At 38.1% G+C, this 24,519-nt stretch overlaps 1 protein-coding gene across 20 annotated transcripts in view; it reads left to right on the top strand.

Moving 5' to 3' along the window:
* LOC122805019 (titin-like) overlaps positions 1 to 24,519 on the top strand; it is a 759,244-nt gene that overhangs the window by 28,555 nt on the left and 706,170 nt on the right. For 18 of the 20 annotated variants that reach the window (XM_044075295.1, XM_044075286.1, XM_044075293.1 and 15 more), the window contains exons 4-12: positions 2,517 to 2,804; positions 2,917 to 2,990; positions 3,083 to 3,306; positions 4,462 to 4,726; positions 5,023 to 5,175; positions 7,844 to 8,110; positions 8,221 to 8,334; positions 9,393 to 9,671; positions 9,978 to 10,034. In XM_044075295.1, the coding sequence (XP_043931230.1) occupies positions 2,517 to 2,804; positions 2,917 to 2,990; positions 3,083 to 3,306; positions 4,462 to 4,726; positions 5,023 to 5,175; positions 7,844 to 8,110; positions 8,221 to 8,334; positions 9,393 to 9,671; positions 9,978 to 10,034 (1,721 nt within the window). The remainder of the gene's footprint in view (positions 1 to 2,516; positions 2,805 to 2,916; positions 2,991 to 3,082; positions 3,307 to 4,461; positions 4,727 to 5,022; positions 5,176 to 7,843; positions 8,111 to 8,220; positions 8,335 to 9,392; positions 9,672 to 9,977; positions 10,035 to 24,519) is intronic. The other 2 variants (XM_044075281.1, XM_044075290.1) reach the window with 2 other exon arrangements.

Here is a 24,519-nt window from a genome sequence, read left to right as displayed (position 1 = left end):
TTAGGCAAATGTATTCACCATACTCTTGTGCTACAAGTAGGGAAAATGCCTTTTTAAAAGTCACTGTGACTTTTGTTATATGTTTTTTTTTTTTTGTAAGGTGGGTCCCTCCATATAATTTAGTTGTGTGAAGTACTTGCCATAAACGTAGATTACTGATCAGTTTGTTACTTCAGGGATAAGTCAGAAACAGTGGGTTGTAACCCCCTTCCAAACTCCCAAGGGGTGGTTTTTGACTCAGAGTTTTGCATATCAACAGGTAATCTGAAGTCTGTTTGGCCTGAGAGGAGAGGAACAGTCCTATATACACAGAATAAGTCATCAAATCTCAGAGGTAAACATCAGGATATAAAAAATAAACAAAGATATGAAACGTCAAAAAGTAGATCTGGTCCCCACTATTTGGGCATATCAGTGACCTGCGTTATAGGCAGTCCCTGGTACTAATCATATCAAGCAGGAATACAAAGAGAAATGCCTCTCTGAAGAAATCAGAAATATATTATCATAATGCATGTATAAGGCATGTAATAGCAATGTTCCTCACTAACATTACCTGACAGATTCGGCTAAGCTTGCATAGTAACCCTTTTTAGCAGCCATCCTTTTAAACTTCTCCACACCAACACCTTTTAATTGGACAGTAGGGCTTTTTAGTTGCAAATATCTCACAAACATCCCACAAAAAGATCTGATTCAAGCTACAAAAGTGCACCAGAGCTAACCAAATATAGCAAGAAGGAGAGGAAAGACATTACAAAAAAATAGAAGGAGGAAGCATAAACTGTGAAGACTTGAATCAGTCATCTACTGTTACCTCACACAAACTGTAGTATAGTGTTTCACCATTCATATTTTCACAGTATAATCATAATCATTAGGTAAAATATTAAGTTAATATTCAAAAGGCATTGCAGAGGTCCCAGCAAACATTTTTTGGATGACCTATGGAGCAAAGCCTCCACTTGCCTTGGAAATACAATCCAACTTGTAAAACCAGATGAAAGTGTTCACTTTAGACTGTGTCCACTTCTTCACAAATTGTTGGTGTTGAATGAAATGGTAATCAAAACAAGATCATGGATATTATGATATGTTACTGAGTAGGTTTACCCAAACAGTTGTAACAAAATCAAGTAAAGCCAGCAAAAAAATCCAGAAAGGCCAGTCTCCTTACATTCATAATTCTCAAAAACAATAATCAAAAAGCTGTCTTCAAGGCTCCATGAAGTGCAACATGAACTCACTTGAATTCTGAGGATGACAGTTAAAGAAAGGAAGCTGGATTTTTTTTTTTATTCCAAGCAATGTCCAACATGACCTTGAAGGAATGACTAAAGTAAAGGTTAGCAGAAAGACTAGTCCTATCCTTATGGGGAACCATGAAACGTTCTGAAGATCCAAGAGCCTGCAGCTCATGCAGTTTCCTAGTCAAGGAACTTGCGAAGAGAAAAATAGTTATTCCTGAGCAGAAATGTTAAGGAAACAGAAAAACACAGGTTCAAGTAATGGCATTATAATTCTGTTTAAAACAAAGTTCAAACCCTGAGAAGGGAGAAATCACTTCTTAAGAAAGCTGAGGTGAAAAAATGCTTTCAGAAACATTTCTCTGTGGAATGGGAGGCTAAAGAAGGCTCACTTGGAAGACAAGCTAAACAAAGCAGTACAATGAAGTTTAATAGAACAGTAAATGAGTTACACATGAAGCAAACTGTACTGATAGGCAAGAAAATAGCTGAAACAAACTATGATAAAATAAACAGAAAGATCTTTCCCATTCAGACATGTAAGAGTTCCTAATAGTAGGTTCCCAACTTTTTACAGAAGCATTACTATCCCTGTGGAAAGGCCTATATTCAGAACTGTAGTCTCAGTATCCAAGCCCTGAGCTGATACATTGTAAAACAATGGCAATGCTAGGATTGTTGCATCAGAAGATCTTTCCTAAAAGGAAAGTGCATAAACTGAACTGAGCTGTCCTACAGCAGGGAATACAAAGGTTATCTTGGCCAGTGGTGGGAAATGAGAATAAACTGTGCCTTTTCTTTTTCTTGTTGTCAAAGTAATGCTTGAGCTGGAGATATTGGAGAAAACATTTATAGTATTTGCTCTTCCCAGCCTCTTGACAGAGTATTTGTCAGCTTGGTGCAACTCTGCGGAAATTGAACACTGACAGAATGTCCATACAGAATTTACTAAAAATACACGTATTAGAAGGAAACGGGTGGGGTATGAATGTGGAATTTAGAGACTTGTAGTTCAGCTTTATCTTGCACTTAAAACAAGGAAAAAAAAAACCTACACAATTAATTTTATTTCAAATATTTTGTTTTCAAAAATGAAAGAAAATGCATTAATTTTTTGAAAAATTACTACATGTTTTTGCTATCACAGCTAGGTATACAAATTCATATATGCTTCTAAAAGGACTTTAATGTTTAAGGTAACCCAGGGTGCTAATTGCTGACTGTCATGTCTCTCTCTCTCTCTTTTGTTTATTCTTTAAATATCTGCAGCAGAGGCAGCGCCTCCAAATTTTATACAAAGACTACAAAGCCTTACTGCAAGACAAGGAAGCCAAGTCCGAATGGATGTTCGTGTGACTGGAATCCCTACACCTGTGGTGAAGTTTTTCAGGGAGGGAGCTGAGATTCAGAGCTCCTCCAACTTTCAAATCCTACAAGATGGTGACCTTTATTCTTTGATTATAGCAGAAGCTTTTTCTGAAGACTCAGGAACCTACTCAGTGACTGCCACAAATAGTGTGGGACGTGCAACTTCCACTGCTGAGCTCCAGGTTCGGGGTAAGTGTCTTTCGTATTATTTCTCAGCAAACATATTGATGAATGGGTTTTTACTGTAATTTTCTCAAAAATGCTAATGCATTTGCTTTAAATCTATCACTTTTCTCAACAGGTGAAGAAGTTCCTGCTAAAAAGACAAGAACTACTGCTCAGATTTCCCAGACAAGACAGGCTCGACTTGAAAAGGTATTGTAAATGCTAGCTTTTGTTAATAACATTTCTGATATGCTTCTTAGTGATCATTACCTTACATTTTATGTTCTTTCCCTGTGTTACAGAGAATGGAAGCCCATTATGAGGTTTCAGCCACGGCAGTGGGTGAAATGGTTGTAGATGGCATTGATGGACAGCATCTGCCACACAAAACACCTCCACGGGTTCCACCAAAGCCAACATCAAAGTCCCCAACTCCTCCATCTGTTACAACTAAAGTACAGGTTACACGGCAGCAATCGCCTTCTCCAGTGCGTCATGTAAAAGCACCATCACCTTCTCCTGTCAGGTACATGATTTTATAAAATAATTACAATGAGACTCAGTTTCCCAGCCAGATAAAGCAAGCTTCAAATATTCATCAGAGCCTGCAGCAGATGTATATGCTAGTAACTATTTAAAACATAACCCACTGCCTTTATTTGCTGATACCACTTTCTTTGAAATTGTAACTCTTCTTTATGCTCTTTAATCTTGTCAAAAGCAGAATTTCCAGAAAAGTGACATGTCTTGTTTGAAATATGCCAGATGAAGCAACTGTTTTAGCAGAAAAAAAGTATAATTACGTATATTTTTGGAAAAATATATAACTACTGCCTTCTTGAGCATTTAGATTCCTCTTTCTTTTCTGATGGTGCTTACTACTAGCAAATTATAAATTATATAGTAAGGTTAAAATTTTGTCTAACTTAATGGGCCTGAAGATTAAGTTAAAGAATCACCTCATATACTGAAGTAATGTACTTCATGTCATCAATTTATTTCACCACTGCATTTGACTATGTATTGTCAGTTGCTCATGTTAGCACTCATGAATGTGGTCATTATATTTAGCTATTTTATTATGTCAAAAATAAGCCAGAAGAGCATTTTAAACACATTTACATCTCTCAACAACTTCAGATACTTGAAAATTATATATACCAGTGCTCAAACCAGGAATAAAATCTCTTTAAAGAAAAATTCAGGAAAAGGAAAGAAATGAATGTCTGCAAGTTAAATTTATTTATGAGCTTATTACATGCTAGGACTTCTATTTCTAGGAATTACTAATGTAGAGGGATAAAAGCAGTGTTTTATGGTACTAATAAATTTACTAAAGTATCTATATATGTATTGGTCTACTTCTAAATTTTGAAGTTTTGTAACCTGGAATTTCTTATAGTCGTGACCATAAGATCGAAGGTTTGAAACTTTGAACTGTTTAAATGTAGATCGCCATGCAGTGCAGAATGGTATATTTACCATTTTCCTAGCTGTAGGCCGATATCAGACTTGGTATATTTAATTAGCAGGGGGTGTGGGGGTGCAGGGGGGCTTGCCCTCCTTCAAAAATGTAAAAAAAAATGGAATTAGATTCATATGTATATAAGGATATTGACTCAGACTGTGATGCCAGTTTTTGTTTACTCTAAGATATATATTTACTTCTACTTCTGTTCAGATCTGTGTCTCCGGCTGGAAGACTGTCTACATCTCCAATCAGACCAGTGAAATCACCAGGATTAGCCCGTAAAACTCCACCTATTACTCATCCTTCAGAAGTACCTCCACCGTGGAAGCAGGAAGATTATGTGTCTTCAGTTGATGCACGGTTGAGGGAATCTGCAGTGTCAGTTACTGTTTCTCAAGCATACCAGGAAGAAAGACGAGAAAGAAGATATGGTCCTCCAGAGCAGCCTGCTGTTGCTCCTGCTATTTCTAAAGAGGTAAGAAGAGACATGTAATGATGCTAAAGCCTGTATTACATGTCTTAATTAAATGTTATGTGCATTTGTTATGAAGTTATTTGTACAGCAAAACTATTATTTGTAAAAAAAAAGTTTTGAATAAATTAGCCATTGCCTGCCTTTTTTTTACATTTTTTCAAGTGTATGTTATATGTTTGTAAATAAAGCTATTTATGCTGTCCCTTTGGGAAGTTTAAATAGGTATCATTTTCTGTTTATGTACTTTTTTGTCTCTGTGTCATATGAAAATTTGTATTTTGATGTGACTAACATAGGTACAGCATGGCACGAAGAAATCAACAGCTGTTGCTACTGTAGTAGCTGCTGTTGCTCAGGCAAGAGATCGAGAACCAGTACCATTCGCAGTGGAATGTGCCCCTGCAAAGCCAGCAGTGACTAAGATGCACATTCAGCCATTTCAGGAGCAGGTAGACAGACTGGACACCACAACCACTAAAATCACCCCTTCACCTAATATTTTCCTTGTTAATATCATATACTTTCACATAGAATTCATATTTAGAGCTGCAAATCATCATCATTTTACCTTGTTTTGTGCTACTAACACCCTGAGATGCTTGAATGAGTATTGAATACATTTAATTAATTGGTATTTTGCAGTGTTCAGAATATTTCTTTTTGCTTTTCTTTAAAATTCACTTTATTTTTTGCATGAGGTTCATACAAAAGAAGACCATCTTAAAAAGGAACATGTAGCTTTTTTAGAAATTGCAGTATGCCCGGCTGAGTGGTAAAGTACTGAACACTGCTAAAAATGAACCAGATGTCAGAAATCAGAAATGGGACAATGCAGATGTCCCTGAGTCTGCTGCAGCCAAGACACTTATTTGTTTTCTTTTACTACTTGAGTCACATAGGTATATCTGCTTTAGTACAAACACATAGTATATGTTTTTTATTTTTTTTTGTTTATTCTACTTTTTCATGTCCGTTTAGACTAATTTATTGGTCCTGCTCCTCTATAAGCTATCCCAGTATTGCCTCTTACATACATTGTCGGAGGTATAGATGCATCCTCGTTGCCTTTGTAGGTGTGTTAATCTCTTTTGGTGTTAAAGACCATTCTGGTCTTCATATCTTGACCACAGGAGGTGTTTACAGCTGCAGAGTTCCTATAAATGCTAACCCTGGATCTGAGATACTAGTCATTAGTCACCATTCCAAACATCTAATGAGCCTTTTACTTTCTTTCATCAATCTGAAAATTCATTCAAAAACAATACTCATTTTTCAGAAGCAATAATGAATAGAAAATGGGGAGGGGGGTCATTTTTACAGAACTATTAGATGTCTACAGGACAGTGATGCAGCAAGCACCAAATATACCGGAGCATACACAAGGTGCTTGTACAAATGGAGGAATAAACTAGTCTTGCAGTATGAAAGTCATTACAGTTTGATGCTAGAGGTCATGTAGCAGGTGGAGGATGACATACCCTCTGCATCAGGACTCAAAGCAAATTACACCAAACAGCTAAATTTTGGTCTGCTGTAATGATACTAGGAAGGCCTCATTGAAAGGGATGAGAATGCTGGCTAGTTAAGATGTCATCTCAGTTGCTTTAGAAAAATTATTTACATTGTTTTTGCTTGGGCAGCCTCCTCCCAAAGCTGTAATTCACACGTGTTAAATGCAGTAGCATAATTACTGTTGTAAAAGAACTTCATTCACTTTTTTTGACAAAAACTTACCACATAAATCAAATTCAGAGTGTAATATCTTGTATCACAGTTAAGTGCCAGAGGAGCTGGACAATACCTGTGTGTGGTGCACAGCATGTGTGCTCCATGAATATTTATCTTGTATGTAAAACCAGCAGGAGAACGAAGTACCTCAATCCAAGCATGAAAATATGATTATCCAAATGCAATGAGGTAGCAGACATAGCTCAGGTACTCAGAATTTATTAAATAAAAACAATTAAACATCCAACAACAGTAAGCGCTTTTGTCTGAAGAAGCCTCCGTATTAGACAAGAAAGCGCTTACTGTTGCTGGATGTTTTATTGTTATTATTTAATAAATTCTGCGTACATGATCTGTGTCTGCTACCTCATTGCATTTGGAAAACAATATTTACCTTGTAGCTGACTCTTGGCTATGATAATTAGATGAAGGTTGTATTAGACACTGGATCTGACAGAAGAGGAGAGGGGAAAGAGTAAATAGAGGGGATGCTATATGGAGATATGGGACATCCTTCATAGAACTAGGGATAGTGTTAGATCTTGTTAACTACTGTTTGTGGCAGAGAGTGGACTTTACTACCGGATATACACTGTATAATTCTTTTAGTTGCCAGCATCTTACCTCATGCTTTCTCCATCCAAAGATTGAGGCAGATTAATTGAAGGTAAAAACCGTAGAATTTTTTAGTTGGTACCCTGCACAGCAGCAAACAGAGTTCTGTGCTCCTGACACAGAACTGAATTCTGCGTGCTGAAATCTGTGAAGCTTTTCCCGATCTTTATGAATCAGGACCAGCCAATCCAAAATGTATGTAATTAGCTTAAGTTCATGACCTTCTATTCAAGTGTGATGTAAGTATCACTGAATATCGCAATTCTTCATCATCCCACTTCTTCTGTTAATCTTGCAATAATGCCGGTATAAATTAGTTATTCCTTTGTGTATCATTACTAACCAGCTTATATGTGGTAGAGTAATAAAAGTAAGTTCCATGTTACTTTTGCATACTGTGTTTGAGATAAAAAGTCTGGTACTTTTTTATTTCATAAATGTTTTATGCCATCTTATGGTGAAGCTACTTTTTCATTTTATTAATTTGCTTAGAATTAAACATGAAATGAAAAGTTTATGTGCTTTAACATTAACTGAGGCACACAATCTTATGTGGGCAATCAAAATTGGTATGCCAAAACTACATGTGTATAACTGCAATCTGACAATTAATGTTCGATGCTATACATTCATTAAGTGCACACAGTTTAATCTGAATATAGGCAAGTCATGAAAGAGTGGCATCACCAGTTAAGATGAAGCTGTGATATTTGTTTTTTCAGTGCAATACTGTTGTTTTTGTCCTTGTGCAAATCGATTGAATGTTGTCTTTAGATTGAAGTTGGGAAAAAAGCAGACGCCGTGGCAAAAGTAGTTGCTGCAGTGGATCATGCACGAGTAAGAGTACCAGTGCAAGCTGAAGGTGTACTTGCTAAAGAGATGGTTTCTTCAGTTGACTTTAAGCAGAAAGCGGTAGCTGAGCGTACCCTTGAGGTTTCTTCTGAAAAGCGTGTTGCTACTACAGCTGTCAAAATTGAGGCTGTGCATTTACCTGCTGAAGTGCATATTCCTTCGGCTGAACCTGACTTACACATCTCACAGGTTAGATTCTGAGGACACTGAACTCAATAGATTTTAGTTTAGTTCTGTTTTTCTCAAGTTTGCTTTGCAAGGTATCACATGCTCAAGGTACGTTTTGTTGGTTACTGTAGATCAAAAGACCAGCAGAACCTACTGTCCGGGTGGAACAAAAAATTTCTCATACACCAGTACCTCATTTTACGGTTACAAAAGTCACTGTACCAAAAACAGAACCTACACAGGAGGTAAGGAACTATGCAGCATATGTCAGGCAAGCAGCAAAATATGACTTAATTCTTTAATGAATCTGCAGTAAAGATTCTCAGTTATTTTTCCGAGAATACTTGGCAAAAAAGTAGGACTTGTTAATTATATTCGCAATTAGAAAAAGTTAGATAAATTTTGATAATATGATTTTCTGTTATACAAAAATAATGCAGACACCCAAAGATTAGTCATTTTTCAAAGTTGGCTTTTTGTGTAAAAGCAAAAAATATTTGCCTATTTATAATTATAAATACAGTATAAATGATATGTCAGAGCATATTGTCATTAAGTATGAACATTGTTCATACTCAGGAACACTGTTTGTAGATTAGAGTCACGTTTTAACATAAAGGCTCCTCTTATTTATCAAGCTGCTACTCAGGGATATGACATTTGGGTTAAGGCTGCTATTTGCCTGATATATGACCTACTCTGTTTTATTTTAAATAATGTTTTACATGATCAATCTATATATTAATCCAGTAATATCTCAGCAGTACTCATTAACTTAACAGTTTTTCCATTCAACTTTTACTGCACTCACTAAATAAACTTGGTGCTAACTAACACCACTATGTCCTTAACAGAAACCAGAACCATTACCTGAACCAAGCAACATTTTATTTACTCGCTTTTTTTAATTTTTTTTCTCCAGTTCCTATTTTTGCGTTTTTTTTATAGTACTCCTAAAGCTTTCTTTAACATGGCTGAGTAGTAATGCATTCTTTGTAGCTTGTTAATTAAAATTATACTACTTTTGATTCATCAATCCAAATGAAATATAAAACTGTAGTCTGCATGTCACGTATTCAACATCATCTTCGGTCTCATTTTTCCATCCAGAAACTGCTTGAAAACATGCTTGTGAATAAAAATGAACCAATAGAATATAGCTTTTGGTTTCTTATACTTTAGATAGTAGGTCTTTTGGGTATTCAAAAGTGTAACTTTTAACATAAAACAATCGCAGTGCATTTTACTATGAAAGGATGGAATGGAGTGTTAATGTTATAACTTTTGTTTCTGGGTTGGTTAGGTATCAATAGCAGGTTCTGCAATAGCTTCTCTGCATAAAGAGTTGTCTGCATCTTCTGCCGTAAAGATCACCAGGCCAGTGAAATCTCCTTTGTTAAAGACAGTAGAAACAAGAACAGTGACAGAAAAGGAAGTACCTTCCCGTTATCCTTTTATAGAAACAACTGATTTATATCAGACTCAAACTGATATGCAGATGAAAAGAGAAGTAGAAATAAGAGTTTCAGGTGTTGCAAAGCGAGAGGAGTTCTATGAAATAAGAGAAGATAAGAAGTCTGAGGTTTGTAACTTAAAATGTAACATTACTCCATCTCATTATCCCATGCAGTTGTTTCCTTGTTTCATTGAACCATGTACAGTCATACTCTTGATTCATTCCTAAAAAACTGCCTTCACTCACATGTGGCTATCCTGGTTGTCTTAATGCAAGCAGTCCTCTACTCACAGCTTTTCTTAATATTTTTAAACAAGACCCAGACTATACTCTTCAGCAAGTTGTTCCCTGCTTAGCTGTTGCATGATAGTGGTCTGCTTCATTTACCCTTTTTACACAGTATGTTAACAAGTACATTATTCTCTCTTTTAGGTCAAAGAAGAGCATGTAACAGAAGAAATTGCTATCACGCCACCAGCTTTTGTGACTGTGAGTATCCACTGCTGATATATTATAAAAAAATAGATGCTATTTGATTATGAATAGCTTAATGATATTGCCTGTACGTTTAATATTGTTATGGACAACTTGTCTTGTTTGGCTTCTTATTGACCATGTTTCAGGGCCGCATTATCAATGGAAAAGTAAGTATCAGCTTCATCTAGTAGTCTTTCATGATGTTTCTCCTTTTCTCCATACTGGATTCCAAAATGCGCAAATGTTCAAAGACAAAATAATCTGTATTTACAGAAATGACTCCTTCACATAAGACAAACATTTCAACCCAGACTACCTTGGTGGAAAAAATTCTTCCTTCTGAGATGTTGGGGATAGTCCACAGAAGAAAATATGGTCATTAGTTTGTTTCTGTAAGCACTGTTTTCATTTGTAGAAAGGTACTTGAGGGTTATAGTATATGTTCATCAAAACAGAATTTAAATATTCCTGTTTTAGCTGTATTATATACATTTTTAATCAAGGTGTCTGTACACGTGCTGACATTGTAGCTGTCTTACATTGCTTTTATTTTGCATACAACATACATTTCATTTGTTCATCATACCTAATGCAGTCATATAAATTAGAGATCTAGACAGTCATATGGTAGTTAAATAGGGCTGATTGCTTGTTTATCCATGTGTGGGGAGGAGAGCATGGATGATGACCAAAGTCAGGTTTTTATAAACCTGCTTTGCTAAAGTTCATCTGATGTCAGAATCCACCACCCCAACACGCACACAACAATAACCTACACTGTGATGCACTGACCTTGAAGTAAGTTATATTTACCTGGGGAGCACTTACAGTGGTCTGCCACATGAGAGCATCCCCTAACTCATGTTTTTGGGGAAACATATTTCAGTGAAACTGTGTTAGTGCACTGCGTATCACGTAATTGTGCTTCCACACTTTATAGCAGACTTATACTGGGGGATTATATTTCATGTAATTATGTTTCCAAACTCTGTGTGGAGCCATGCTAGAAGTCTGTGAACATTTGGGGAATGAGCAGTATGTATTACAGTTTAACTGCACGTGCAGTTCATCTCTCAGACTTGGAGAAATCTTCAGAAGTCTCACTGAGTAGCTCGCCAGCACTGACACAAATAGTCATGTAGCTATATCAGTTTCTCTGTACAGAATAACTCCCCAGGAAACTCTCACAAGGATTTGTTTGTGTTGGAAGTTATTGTAGAGACTGTAAAGTTCTGTTTTATTACTAACTTTGTGCTTAGAAGACAGATGCTGCCTTGCATAGACTTAAAATATGTACTGTACCTTGCCACCCTTCCTTTTGATTAATAAGATACTATTTTGCATCATAAGAGACTTAGCAGGCTTGAGTCTAGTGACTGAGAGAAACTTATTAATACCACTATGGTAGCTGACATTGCTTCACCACTCAATTTTGCAAAACACTTTTTTCATAGCAGTAAGGGTCAGTACTTCATCCAGGCCTTAGAATCTGAATTGTAATGCCTACATGTTTAACTCTAATAGTTCCTGTATTAAAATAACCACTAGGCCTTCAGTTAGAAAGTTTACTGTAGCAAAGTGAAAAAGATTCTGTCATTGGATAGTTGCAGAGTCTGTTGAAACAAAGCCTGTTTGATTTTAAGATTGCTTTATTATCTTAACCATGTTTGGAAGACAGGTGTGTCCTATTCTTTCAACATGCACCATTCTTCTATCTCATACTTTAATCCTCTTACTAACCCCCAAAAAGTTTGCACAGATCCTACATTAAAAGTTTTCTTAAAGGAACTTTGCATCTTATGGTGTTAACCCTACTTCATTTTCTACAAAACAGGATTTCTTTGAGAAGTAATCCTCCTTTTATACCTAAAGTGGTGCTACAGTTTACCTTGAGCCAGTTTACAAATCTCCCAGTCTTTTTTTCCAGAATCCTTAAAACAAGGGATAAATAATTCTTCATACTCTGGATGCCCACAGGCAGTTCATATACTACCAAGACAAAACTCAGTCCTTCAGGAAAGCTGATCAGTCAATTGTTTCCTGTGAAATAAAGAGAAAAGGAAAACTATTGTCAAAGCAGATAGTTTCACAATGGTTGTCTTGTGTCATTTCCTTTTGCTGTTCTCACCATAATAAGCTAGTTTCGGATTTAGGGCCCATTCCACCAGGGCTTTGGCTTCTTCTATAGCTTTCTGTTGACGGGTGGACTCTAGAAATATTCTAGAGGCAGTAGCTTGGTCCTCTTTGCATACTTTTACAAAGCACTACAAATTGAATCATTTTTCTGATGCAGAACAGGCTTTGCTATGTCCATTCCCCATGGCCTCCTGAATTCTTAATGCATTCATCCTCCCTAATTTGTATCTCTATGGTAATCTATCTAAATGGCTTAGGCCACTGCAACAGTGATCTAATGCTGAAATAGTGCTGTTGTGTAAGTAAACTTACCAAAACAGTCAAAATTATAATAGTCAGTGTTGCAGTAGCTGCCACCTCTCTTTAGCACCCTTTCCCTTTCTGTAGCTGTTGTGTTGTATTGCCAGGGTTGGGTTTTATACAGATAGATAGATAGATAGATAGATAGATAGATAGATAGATAGATAGATAGATAGATAGACATATAGCTAGATAGATGTCCCAAAATTATGGAATTTTGGGTTGTGTTGTCACCTCACAGTTCTCCAGTTTGATTCTCGGCTGGGGTGCCTTCTTTGTGGAGTCTGCATGTCCTCCTTGCATTCATGTGAGTTTCCCCTGGGTGCTCCGGTTTCCTCCCATGTTCGAAAGACATGCATCTGGAACATTTCTCCCCGGGCCTCCGCTGAAAATTCAGTTTGTTCCAAGTTGGTCTTTCCTGGTAAACAAATGTTAAATAAATAAATATCCTTCTCACACTCAAGCTGAGAGACAAATTAATACTTTTCAAAACCCAGCTTAAACAATACTTAAGCAACACCTTGTTTTATACATTTTCCATGCCCAATAAAGGTATCCTAAATAATTATCCCAACTTGCATGATAATTCTGTCAGAACATCATCGAAGGACCCTTTATGCAGAGAATGCAGAAATATTTCTGTCACTTTTCCTCTCTTCCCTTCTTACAAGAGCTGGCTTTAGGCACCAGCGAACCATGTGGTTGCTGGTGGCCCCATGTTCCTGGGTGGGCCCCAACCACAGCAAGCTATCTTATCTTCATATTTTGCAACATCAGACTAACCAACAAAAGCTAGTACAGCAATCTTGTATACTTAATAAACCAGGTGTACAATAATAACTCTTATTTATATCTGCTTTAAAATTTAAAGATATCTCTGGTTATAGTAACGGTGTTTTATCAAATAACAGGCATCACAACTCCATTAAATATTTTACCACAGACATAGTGCACCTGGCTTATTTGAACCTTTCTGGTGGACATTCTGTCTGCTGAAACTAACAACATAGTAAGTTTTAGGTACCTGCCATACCCATAACTGCAAGGATCCCCGTTAATTATCCTTGACTGTGTGAGGGCCCCACAAAAGCTGCTGTTGGTTGAGGAACAATGAGGAGAAAAAATGTACTAATTTCTTGATTACACTCTTTTACCTGAACAGGACTGTGATATGACCCTGCTATGATAAATCTGATAATGAACATGAGGAAGGGAGGCACTACAGATCAGCAGCCCAGAGTGACCGATCTCAGCGCATACCTTGGATTTCAAGGAGAGCTGATGCTTCCGATCTTCGGGGATGGTTTTCTCTTTCAAGGAGTTTTTTAAATTCTGGCAGAACACTAGCTACTATAACTCTCAACTTCTTTGTTGAAGAATTCCGAGCAGTGTCAAAAATAATAGCAGATTAAAGACTCAAAATCAGGAACATGTTTTAAATATAACTGTAATTCACTTAAACAGTTAGTAGAATAACACCTTCTGCATTAACACACATTTTTGGACAATAGGAAATTTAAAACTCTGATATCTGGATTTACTGTTGTTGTCCGTATTCTTTAGTGATTTACCAGGAAATCAAACTTTTTATGCAAGACAGAGCAAAATTATGAGACAAAATTAGGGAAGGTCTCTGAAATCAAGGACAGTGACAGGTATGCATTACACCTCAATGAGGTAAATAAAAGTGACTTGTCCTGCTGCTGTTTAAAGACTGCTGAACAGTACTCACTGATCTGGTGTGGCAGTACCTGTGCTGCTCAGTGTATTGCTATTTGCTGAAATCAGTGTAAAACTAGTATTGCTATAGCTTATGCTCGTGTCTGTGTGTGCGTGTAATTTTTATCTGTGCGCACACCCAGTAATGCTGGGACATACATTATTTTTCCAGGTATCAGTAAAAAATGCAGCTAACAAGTAATTACATTTCCAAAGTAAGGCATAAAATATATCACAGAATATTCAGACGCTTAGATCTTCTAGAAGTGTGACAACCCTTCTCCCCTGGCAGTATAAATTTATACAGTGATGCCCCATTAATCATCCTTGAGTAAGCAGGGGCCCAGAAAAGCTGCTGATGGATGGGGAATAAGGATGAGAAAAAATTTATAAAATTTCTCATTGCACTCTTTAACCTGAACAGGGCTGTGGTATAACCCTGTTAGGATAAAGCTGATGATTGCCTCTCCTCTTGCCTGCAGCCATTCTAAAACCAGCCATGCTGAGATGTGTGAGTACAGAAAGTTGCTGTAGATTATGTGTTTGTGTGTGTGTGTGTGGGGGGGATGGGTGGGCTGGGGATTCTGTGGTTATTACTTCTTGAATTTTTATCGCAGTCAAACCTTAGCGGTGTGCACAGGCGGTCACTGTGTGTTTAGGCTGAGTATAGTGTGGTCATTGTTTCTTTTACCTTTCTCATAGACCTCAGAGGTGTACAAAGAAGGTTACTATAGCTTGTGTAGAGGCAGTGTACGGTCTAGGAACAACATAGACTACATTACTGTAATCATTATTTTTTTTTACTTTGCTTACAGTCACACAGTAGGCAGTTATACATGTGACTGCCTTTGGGGGTTAGGGTGATATGTATGTCAGCAGTCACTTGAAATGCATGATTGTGGAAACTAATTTCATCTCATTCTAACATCAGAGGGATCCACAGGCAGTGAGTTTTTTTTTTGGGGGGGGGGCTGGGTAGGAGGTCAGTAGTATTCCCAGATAGGACCTGTGTATCCTCCCAATTGTCTTGTTAGTTTATTGTGAGCTACTATTTTGTTAGCTTTGGATACTAAGCCTTGGGCACAACTTACGTCTTCTTTGCAAGAAAAATAAATAAATAAAACTGAAATTCTTTTCTTATTCATGATTTTTGTTTAGGCCACCATTGGATTGAAATTTTGGGAAAAGCTCTAAAATGTATCCCAGAGCATCCATAACCCCTATAGCTTTTAGGGGCATCAGTTTAATTGAATAATTTTCTAAATGTTTAGCCTTGGTTAGGAAAGGTGTGTTGAAAGAATGCAAGGAAAGATAAAGCTGAAAAGCAACAAGGAATTTCTTTCCTTAATCATAATTTCTTTCCAAGCCATCAGTGGATGAAAAGGTTGTGTAAAAAGAAAAAAAATGCACATCAGAGCATACAGAAAGTTATGACTTCTTGAAAAGCTGAAGAGTAAGGCAAAATGTGAGAAAAAGGAAGAAAAAATAATGAGCACTGTATGAGCCCGAAATAGTGAGAAACAGAGGGACAACTGGAGGATCTGTATGTGTGGTGTGTGTGTGTGTGTGTGGGGGGGGGGGTCGGGGAGTGGGCTGAAACAGTAGGCAGTGCCTAGGGTTCCATTTCACCTAAGTCTGGCCCTGTACCTATAGTTGCTGTAATATATTATTCTTTCAACTAAATACTAGTAGATGTGAATGACCCTGTGTGAGATGGACCAACATAGTGTTGTACATAGGCCTGTTGTAATGTAAGAGTATTCTAGCTACATGTCATTCTGTGTGTACTACTTCTAAAAGTTTGTTGCACAAATTAAAAGGTTGCTTTGGAGGGGTGGCAGTGACAGGGTGATATTTAGACTGAAAGTGTCTAGGGGCCCCCCAAAGTAACATTTGCTGGGGCCCCCAAAATGCTAACACCGACCCTGCTTCTTACCATCTACTTTATATTCCCCCTCTTTCATCAGCCACATCTTTCTTTCTCCTTTCTTTACACTCCTGCTATCCACTTTTTCAATCTGACTAACTAACTTCCATAGGGATTACCCTTCCAGGATGCTATAATTTACACCTTCTTCAACTATTTCTCTTTTGGTAAATACTTTTAATTTCTAAGAATAAATTGTATTTCCACACTCTCCATGTGTGTATAAACAATATTCATACCTATCAATTATAATATCTGTATGTGTTACTGCAGTTCATCCACACAAACTGAACTAATATTATTTGAAATAGTTCTAAAATATATACAGTTTCATGTAAGGATATTTCGTGTTAGCTGTACTAATGCATAATCCCTTTTAACAATATGGTAAACAGCTCTGTTTCTAAGCTACATTTTTGTAAATATTAATTTCATGTAAAAGTTTATATATCTTATGCTATAAATAAATTTATTTAATGATATTGTTTTTAAGGAGCTTTTATCCCAAGCCTCTAGTGAAAATGAACTTTCCTGCCCAGCTGAATTTTCAAAGTCAACCAAAACAAATTGAAAAGTAAATAATAAATAAAATGATTTTCCCAGTCAAAAAAAACAAATAGAAAAATAATTAATAAATAAAATGCTGTGGGCTAGTGGATTTCTGGTAAAAAACAACTATACTTCTTCACAGTCAGTTAATACATGTAATTATCCCATAACATTGTGGGCTCAATTCCAAAAGATCTGCTGTCAGTGTAAGTGACTTACTCCAATGTATGACAGCAGGTCTTTTGGAATATGGCCCCTAGTGTAAGCATATTTATTGATAAGCCTTATGCCAAAGTGAGTCACTCACACAGAGAGCAAGTCTTTCAGAATCGGGGCAGGCTTATACCAGAGTTAGTTACTTACAGTGACAGAATCTCTTTTTGAATCTGGATCTTTGCTTAGTTTCATTGATGTCCACAATGATGTACAGCAGCCTAAATCTTCACATCTGATGTCCATTTTCATCTGATTCAACTGATGGGGCTCGAATCCAAATTGGATCCCATCTTGGTACTTCCAATCACATGGATCCAGGGCTCTGACTCCTTCAATACCCATAATCCCTCTGTGCCTTCCTGTAAATATCCCAGATCTCATTTATTGCTTGAACTGAACAATTGTGCATATCAAGGGCACTGATCTCTTGTGTTGCTTCAACTGTAAGTCAACCAATATTTTTTCACTATATACCTTTTCAGCTTAGTCCTTTACCCGGACAGAGGGTACTTACAAGTATGAAGCCTGTTGTTGTTGTTTGTCTTTCGGCTTTTCCCGGTAAGGGGTTGCCACAGCAGAACTCCGGTCCGCAAATGATTGGCAGTAGATTTTTACGAAACGCCGAGGTGCCAGCTCAACGCCCAACCTTCAATGAAGGCACGCCCATTTACGCACACATGTCTTTCGAACGCTACCCAACCGCAGGGAGGACATGCAGACTCCACACAGAAGGCACTCCCAAGCCCAGCCGAGAATCGAACGGGAGAACCTCTTGCTGTGAGGTAACAATGCTACTGCAGTACCACCGTGGCATAATTATTGCAAATTCATTGCTACAGTAGCACAATTGGGTACTGGCACTAATAGATCTAGGGTAAAGAGCAGATATAACTGCAGTTCGAAATCAGTTGTGTATTTAGCCACCTGTCAAGTCCGCCCAGCATTTTATGTAGGGAAGACTGACAAGAAATCGAAGGAGAGAATATACGAGCACACCTGCCACATTAGGAAAAAGACTCCAACTAATGCTTTAGCTAGGCATTGTCTTGATTATCCTTCCCATTGCTTCCTTTTTAAGGTCATAGATCAGGTACCAATGAATGTAAAGGGAGGTCCTTATCATTTACTACTTGAGAAGCAGGAACTTATCTGGCAGCTTAGGCTGAACTCCTACACTTCTCCAGGATTAAATGAAATTACATCAGTTTCTTGTATTCTTAAGCTGAAAAGTTTAATTTGTTAAGGAATCTCCAGTATTGTTTTAAACCTAATATAATTTGTATGGCATGATGCAAAAGTTAGCTTTTTAACTCTACATTTTCTTCCTTTTTTTAGTTTTTCACTTATTGAGTCATTATTGTAGTCATGGTTTTAGGTTAGAATGTGTTGTGAATATTTTTATTCAAACCAGTGTTTGTTGTATTACTAAATCAAAAATGCGAGATAACTATGTTACACTATTTTATGTAAGCAGTGACATTTTTTGTTTGACACTATGTGATTGGTCAATTTAGCAAGGGTTGAATATTTGAACACAGAGTGTCTGTTGTTACTTGTCTGAGGAAGTCTACTATTTTATAGACGAAAAGTGCTTCACATATTAAATTGGTGTTCTTCGACATGTCAGAGTTGTCAGTGGTTGTTTTTTGGATTTGCTGTTGTTCTCTTCATTTGAACTGCCCAGTGTGTATCTGCACCTCCATGTCGACAGAAACAATCAGTTTCCAAAAGTCTTGGGGCAGTGATCTCTCTGAGCTCCCAATCCGCATTTTGATTTGGACCCAATGCCCGAAGTTCCCCAATGGCAGATCCATAAGTAGCAGACTTCTAAAAGAAAAAAATTAGATTTATCACCCAAATCTGTCATAGAATACATGGATTTGTATGAAGCCGAAGGCTTTCCTAGATCCCCATTTGGAGACGTCACCTTTGACAAAATCCTAGAATTGTTGAAGCAGAAGGGGGGGGGTTGGTGCACTGATACACCTTCCTCAGAAGAATCCATATTCCTGGAGGTTTTTGGAGCTGGCTGTTGTATTGCCTGGGTGGTCCCTCCTCCTGATGCCCTGTTTGACCTGGTGGCTCAGAGAGCCTGGAAAGAGTCTGACACAGCCATGACAATACCTAAAAAAAAAAAAAAAAAAAAACTGACAAAATTCAGACAGCACCCAAAGATACATCACATTGGAGTAAAGTTCTCCCAGTAGATACTATAGTCATAGCGGTATCCACCAAGAAAGAATTCTCTGAAGAGAATTCATCTGTTTATCCCCTTAATAGAGCAATTAGGGCTCTGGATGTATTTGGTAAGCAGACTTATACTTTAGCAATCTTTTCCCTTAGAATGCTGAACTACCTGGCTCGTGTTGCACTTTTCCAGAGAGAATTGACCAGTGAGCTTACCGATTCTCTCTCTCTCTTCAGTAACTTGGTAGCGAATATCAAAAAAATGTGGAATCCCAGGTATCCCCCTAAACTCACTTTCCAATGTCTCCATGCATCTGCTGTGCAATGCAGCTGATGGAACGATGAGAGCAGCAGGCACCAGCATGGCCATACGCCATCATTCTTGGATGTGGTTGTGTGAGTTTGTGGAAAGCTTCAAGATATTCTTCCTTAATGCCCCTTATGATGGTTTCACTCTTTTTGGACCTAAAGTTAAGGACACACTCACCAGGAATGAGCAGGACAGTAAGACCCTCTGTGCTACTGGAATCTGCTTAACTCCTCAGAAGACCTTTTCCAGGAATCAATGAGGAGGAATGAATATGTGGTTCAGAAAATCACAGGGTTTTAACCAAGATGTTTCCTCAGATACACCCTCTTGTGGCAGAGGGCAGGATGGTTTCAATGGATGCCACCTTGGGGACAGAGGTGGGCCACCAAAGCAAGGATTTTTTGGATCCTTTTCATAGAAATCCCTTCAGCGGTCCTGAAAGTCTGCTTAACTACCATACTGTTGAGGCAGTCAGGAGTGCGCTTATCCCTACACCCACTAACCTGGCAGGCCATCACTTTGGACTCATAGTGTTGCAGATAATCACACTTTCCTTTCTTTATCCTCCTCAACCAAGGAAAAGGATTACCCTAGTACCACCCCATCAAATAGAATCTGCCACAGTAGAAGTCAAGAAGCTGTTAGAAAAAAGAGCTATGTGACAGGTCCCACTAGATCAACTAGGATCCAGCATCTACTCAAGATTTGTTTTAGTTCCAAAAAAAGACGGGGACCTAAGGCCAGTTTTGGATTTCAGTCATCTAAACCAGTTTGTAAAACAGATGAAATTCTGGATGGTCATGGTTCAGTGCATTCCGCCTCTACTCAGGAAGGATGACTAGATGTGCTCAGTAAATCTCCAAGATGCTTATTATCATGTGAAGAAAAACAAACATTCAAGGAGGTTTCTTCATTTCAGGCTGGGAGCCAGTCATTATCAATTCAGAGCTCTGCCTTTTGGTCCCTCCACAGTCCCCTGAGTGTTTACCAGACATATGGCAGTAATAACAGCCTCTCTCAGACTGTAAGGGTTCCAAGTGTTCCTGTATGGGGACAATTGGCTCCTAACACTCCTCTGAACATGAATCTACTGATCCAGTGGAGGGATGCTTTACTCCAGTTACTTCACCACTTGGTGGTCACAGTCAACATTCTCAAGAGCTACTTAAATCCCATTCGGTCATTGAAATTCATCAGATGCCATCTAGATACATTAAATCAGATAGCAGTCTTAACACACTCCAGGATTCTTTCACTTCGAGAAGTAGTGAATTAGGTCTTAGACCATCCTTCACCCCCAGCCAGACTGATTCTAAAACTATTAGGTCTTATGGTTTCAGCAGTTACACTCATCCCCTTTCATGTTTCCATATAAGAGATCCTCAGTGGACTCTGTCAGTCCAATGGTCACAACTATTTCAATCACGGAGTACACCCATCAGATTAACTCCAGTTTGCAGAGATCATATCAGCTGTTGGATATCTTGCCCAGATTTGTTCAAGTGCTGACCATTCTATCCCCCTCCTCCCATAACTGTGGTTGCCACAAATGCTTCCCTTTAAGGGTGGGGGGCATTACAAAGAAAGACTGTTCAAGGTACCTGGACATCATTAGAGGCCAATCTCCACTTTAATATTCTGGAGATGAGAGCAGTCCTATTAGCATTGCAGACATTTTAAAACTCTGCCAGAATATGTGATTTCCATACATACAGACAATATGTCAGTAATCTGGAACATCAACAAATAAGGGGAAACCAGATCTTATCCTCAATGTCAGGAAGCCAAGAGGGTGTGGCAGTGGTTGATGTCTTCCCACTGCTTTCTCTGAGCAACACATATTCTGGGGACTTCCAATATGCTAGTGGACAATCATCTTTCTGCCTCACGAGTCGTTCCTCAATCAGACAGTGATGAAGGAAATATTTTGTTTCTGTGGCAAACATCAGTTGATCATAGGGGGTTACTAGGCTAATGGCCCTGAGGCCCTTATAAACCTAGGCAAGAGTTTATCCCCAAAAAGAAACCTCAGTCAGCACTTGCCACCCCTGTTAATGGGGTACACATTTGGAACCCCTAGGACAGATGTGTGGTTTCCCATCCACTCATCAAGACTGCGCTTGAAGAGGGTTAGCAAGGTACTCTGTTTGACGTGTATGGGAAGTCTATTCCAGAGACATGGCAGTCTCTGGGAGACAGATCTGTCTCACCAGCAGGTCTTGTTGATGTTGCATATTTGATTCAGGCCTTTCGAGCATGTAATGCATGAGAATTTAGACTTACGGATATGGAGCATCTCCAGTAAGGCAGGGTCCGAGATTGCCTTGTAGGCGAGACACAGATCACCTATGAGCAACCTGTATGATGCTGAGTAGAGTGATAGTGATTTGAGCCTGTCCGCATAGGACAGGTGTTGGAGGCCATGAATTCTCTTTGTGAGGTATTTCTGTAGCCTTTCCAGTTGGTGTAGATGTTTGGACAGGTACATACCAAACGGGGCATTATACTCAATTAATGGTCTAATGAGGGATGAGTATAGAGAGGTAATGAATCAGACAAAAATGGACAACATCGAACATGCATTGTATGAACTCACCATAATAACAGACTCATGTTATCCTATTTTTGTCTAGTTCAAGATCCGTCTCTCCTCCCCTCTTCCAAATTGCCACCTATTGTGATACTCTAGTATTCAAAATGAAATGCTGTACAACAATGGCCAATGAAGTAAAGTTCTCTTGGAGAATAGGTAATGTGGTTAAATGATATAAAACTTAAAAGTGCAACATATATAGCAAAAAACTTGTATACATTTCCAGTACTTAAATTAAATGCACTTACAAGATATTCACGCTGTGAATGCAGTTATACCATAGCGAAATGATGGCTCCAAAGTATCCAGTCTTATGATGGCTTCAAAGTATCCAATCTTTTTGGTCTGATATACAAAGTATCCACACTGAAGATGTAGTAGCTGCTATGTGACTGTGATGGACTGTGATAACAGCTTAACCAGTCTAACAGATCAAATAAAAGCTTCTAGCTTTAATGGCATTTAAAATCCTTTTATTGTAGGAAAAGTTAAAATCTACATGTCAAGTTAAAATTTTGATGTAGAATAAAACAGTCCCTATGTATTCCAAACGATATAAGTACTGGAAATGGATGCAAGTTTTTTGCTATATATGTTACACTTTTAAGTTTTATATCATTTAACCACACTACCTATTCTCCAAGAGAACTTTACTTCATTGGCTATTGTTGTACAGCGTTTCATTTTGAATACTGTTTTTACTTGTTACTGATAGCTGTACTTTAGCATTAGGAGGTACCCTTTCTTTATTGTGATACTCTAAGTGAGTCTTGCAGATATCAACCTCAGCTGGTTGCTTCTCTTCTCTATATTTATATACTGTTATACTAAGCTTGGTACAAAAGTAGGTCTCAATAATGTACCAATTTACATTTAGTTAGCAAACTCGATCTGAGATTTACATTTAGTTGGCAAACTCAATCTGAGATATTCAGAGGAAGGCAGAGATGCAGTATGGGTAGGGAAAAAGTCAAAGCCTGGATCCACACATTTGGAGGTGATGAGACAGGACCCAAGTCCCATCAGTTGAACCAGATAAAAATAGGATAACACGTATCTATCGTTATGGTGAGTACATAACTTTCATTGTCATTAACAGTGAAGCAAGGTATTCAGGACGTCATTTTTGAAGTAAAGCATTTTTGTTCTTTGAGATGGTTATATGGGGTTATTAAGAAAAGAAGATAAAAAAATAAGTGAAGTGGATACTTAGTGTTAGTAGTTTATACTTCAGCTGCTGTTCATTGTTGTTGCATGCAAGCAAAAGTCAAACGTTACAGATGGGGTGCAGAGTTGTGCATGTGTGTGTTTGGGGGGAGCAGGTGAAACCTTCCCCACATTGGGTGTGCAGGTGTGCAGGACAATTGTCTCATTGTAAAAACACTTGCTTTTCTTTTGTTGAAAACTAGTGTTATTTTTTATTATTAGTGAGTATGGTTTGTTTTCACATTGTCCACATGAATCCTATTAGTGTATATATGTGTGTGTGTGTGTGTGTGTGTGTATTGTGTGTGTGTGTGTATATATATATATTCTTTTATATATATTATATATATATATATATATATATATATATATATATATATATATATATATATACACATATATATATATAATAACTAACTGGCTCAGTAATCGAACACATATAGTCAAAATAGGGGAATCCACCTCCAACAGCAGACCTGTAACCAGTGGTGTTCCACAGAGATCAGTCCTGGGACCTCTTCTGTTTGGAATCTATTTCCCCAAAGTACAAACTAAAGGTCTGTGGTTGACAAAGTTTGCTGATAACTGCAAATTTGGAGAGGTCATAGAATCTCCAAATGATGTCAGCATCCTACAAGAGGGTCTTACACAAACAAATGACTGGTGCAAAAGTCATGACCTTAAACTCAGTGCAAAAAAAATGTATCATCTTCCCTTTCGGTAAGAACGATGCTTCTGCTAACTACCACATCAATAGCAATACCCAAAGTATGCACCCAGTGATGAACCTTACCTCTGATCATCATGTTGCCACAGTGGTAAGAAGGGCATTTTATACTGCTCATCTCATAAGTAAGGGCATTGCCTCCAGAAAAAAAAAAAGTGTTATAACCTCCCTGTACCCGTCCCTCATTAGGCCAGTAATTGAGTACAACGCCCCTTTTGGTATATATCTTTCCAAGCACCTGCAGCAATTGGAGAGAACAGAATGGTGCCTCGCAAGGAAAATTCAAAGTCTCCCAGCATCTGCCCTATGTGGATCGTCTGAAATCACTGTCACTTTATTCTGTTTCATACAGACTACTCAGAGGCGATCTGTGCCTTGCATATAAGGCAATCTCTGACCCTGCTTTATTGGAAATGCTGCATATCCGCAAGTCAAATGGTACACGCGTTACTCTCTCTAAAGACCTTAACCTGGTATGTGACATTAATAGAACCTGCTGGAGGGACAGATTTGTCTCCCAGAGGTTACCACACCTTTGGAACCGACTCCCACTTCATGTCAAGCAGAGCATTTCACTGGCTGTCTTCAACCACAGTCTGGAAGAATGGATGGGTATGCACATACATG

The sequence above is a fragment of the Protopterus annectens genome, chromosome 6.part0 (assembly GCF_019279795.1).
Source record: "Protopterus annectens isolate FY-2018-M chromosome 6.part0, PAN1.0, whole genome shotgun sequence".
Classification (NCBI taxonomy): Eukaryota; Metazoa; Chordata; order Ceratodontiformes; family Protopteridae; genus Protopterus; species Protopterus annectens.
The sequence above is the reverse complement of the archived record's forward strand: the minus strand, read 5'-3'. Positions and strand labels throughout refer to the sequence as shown.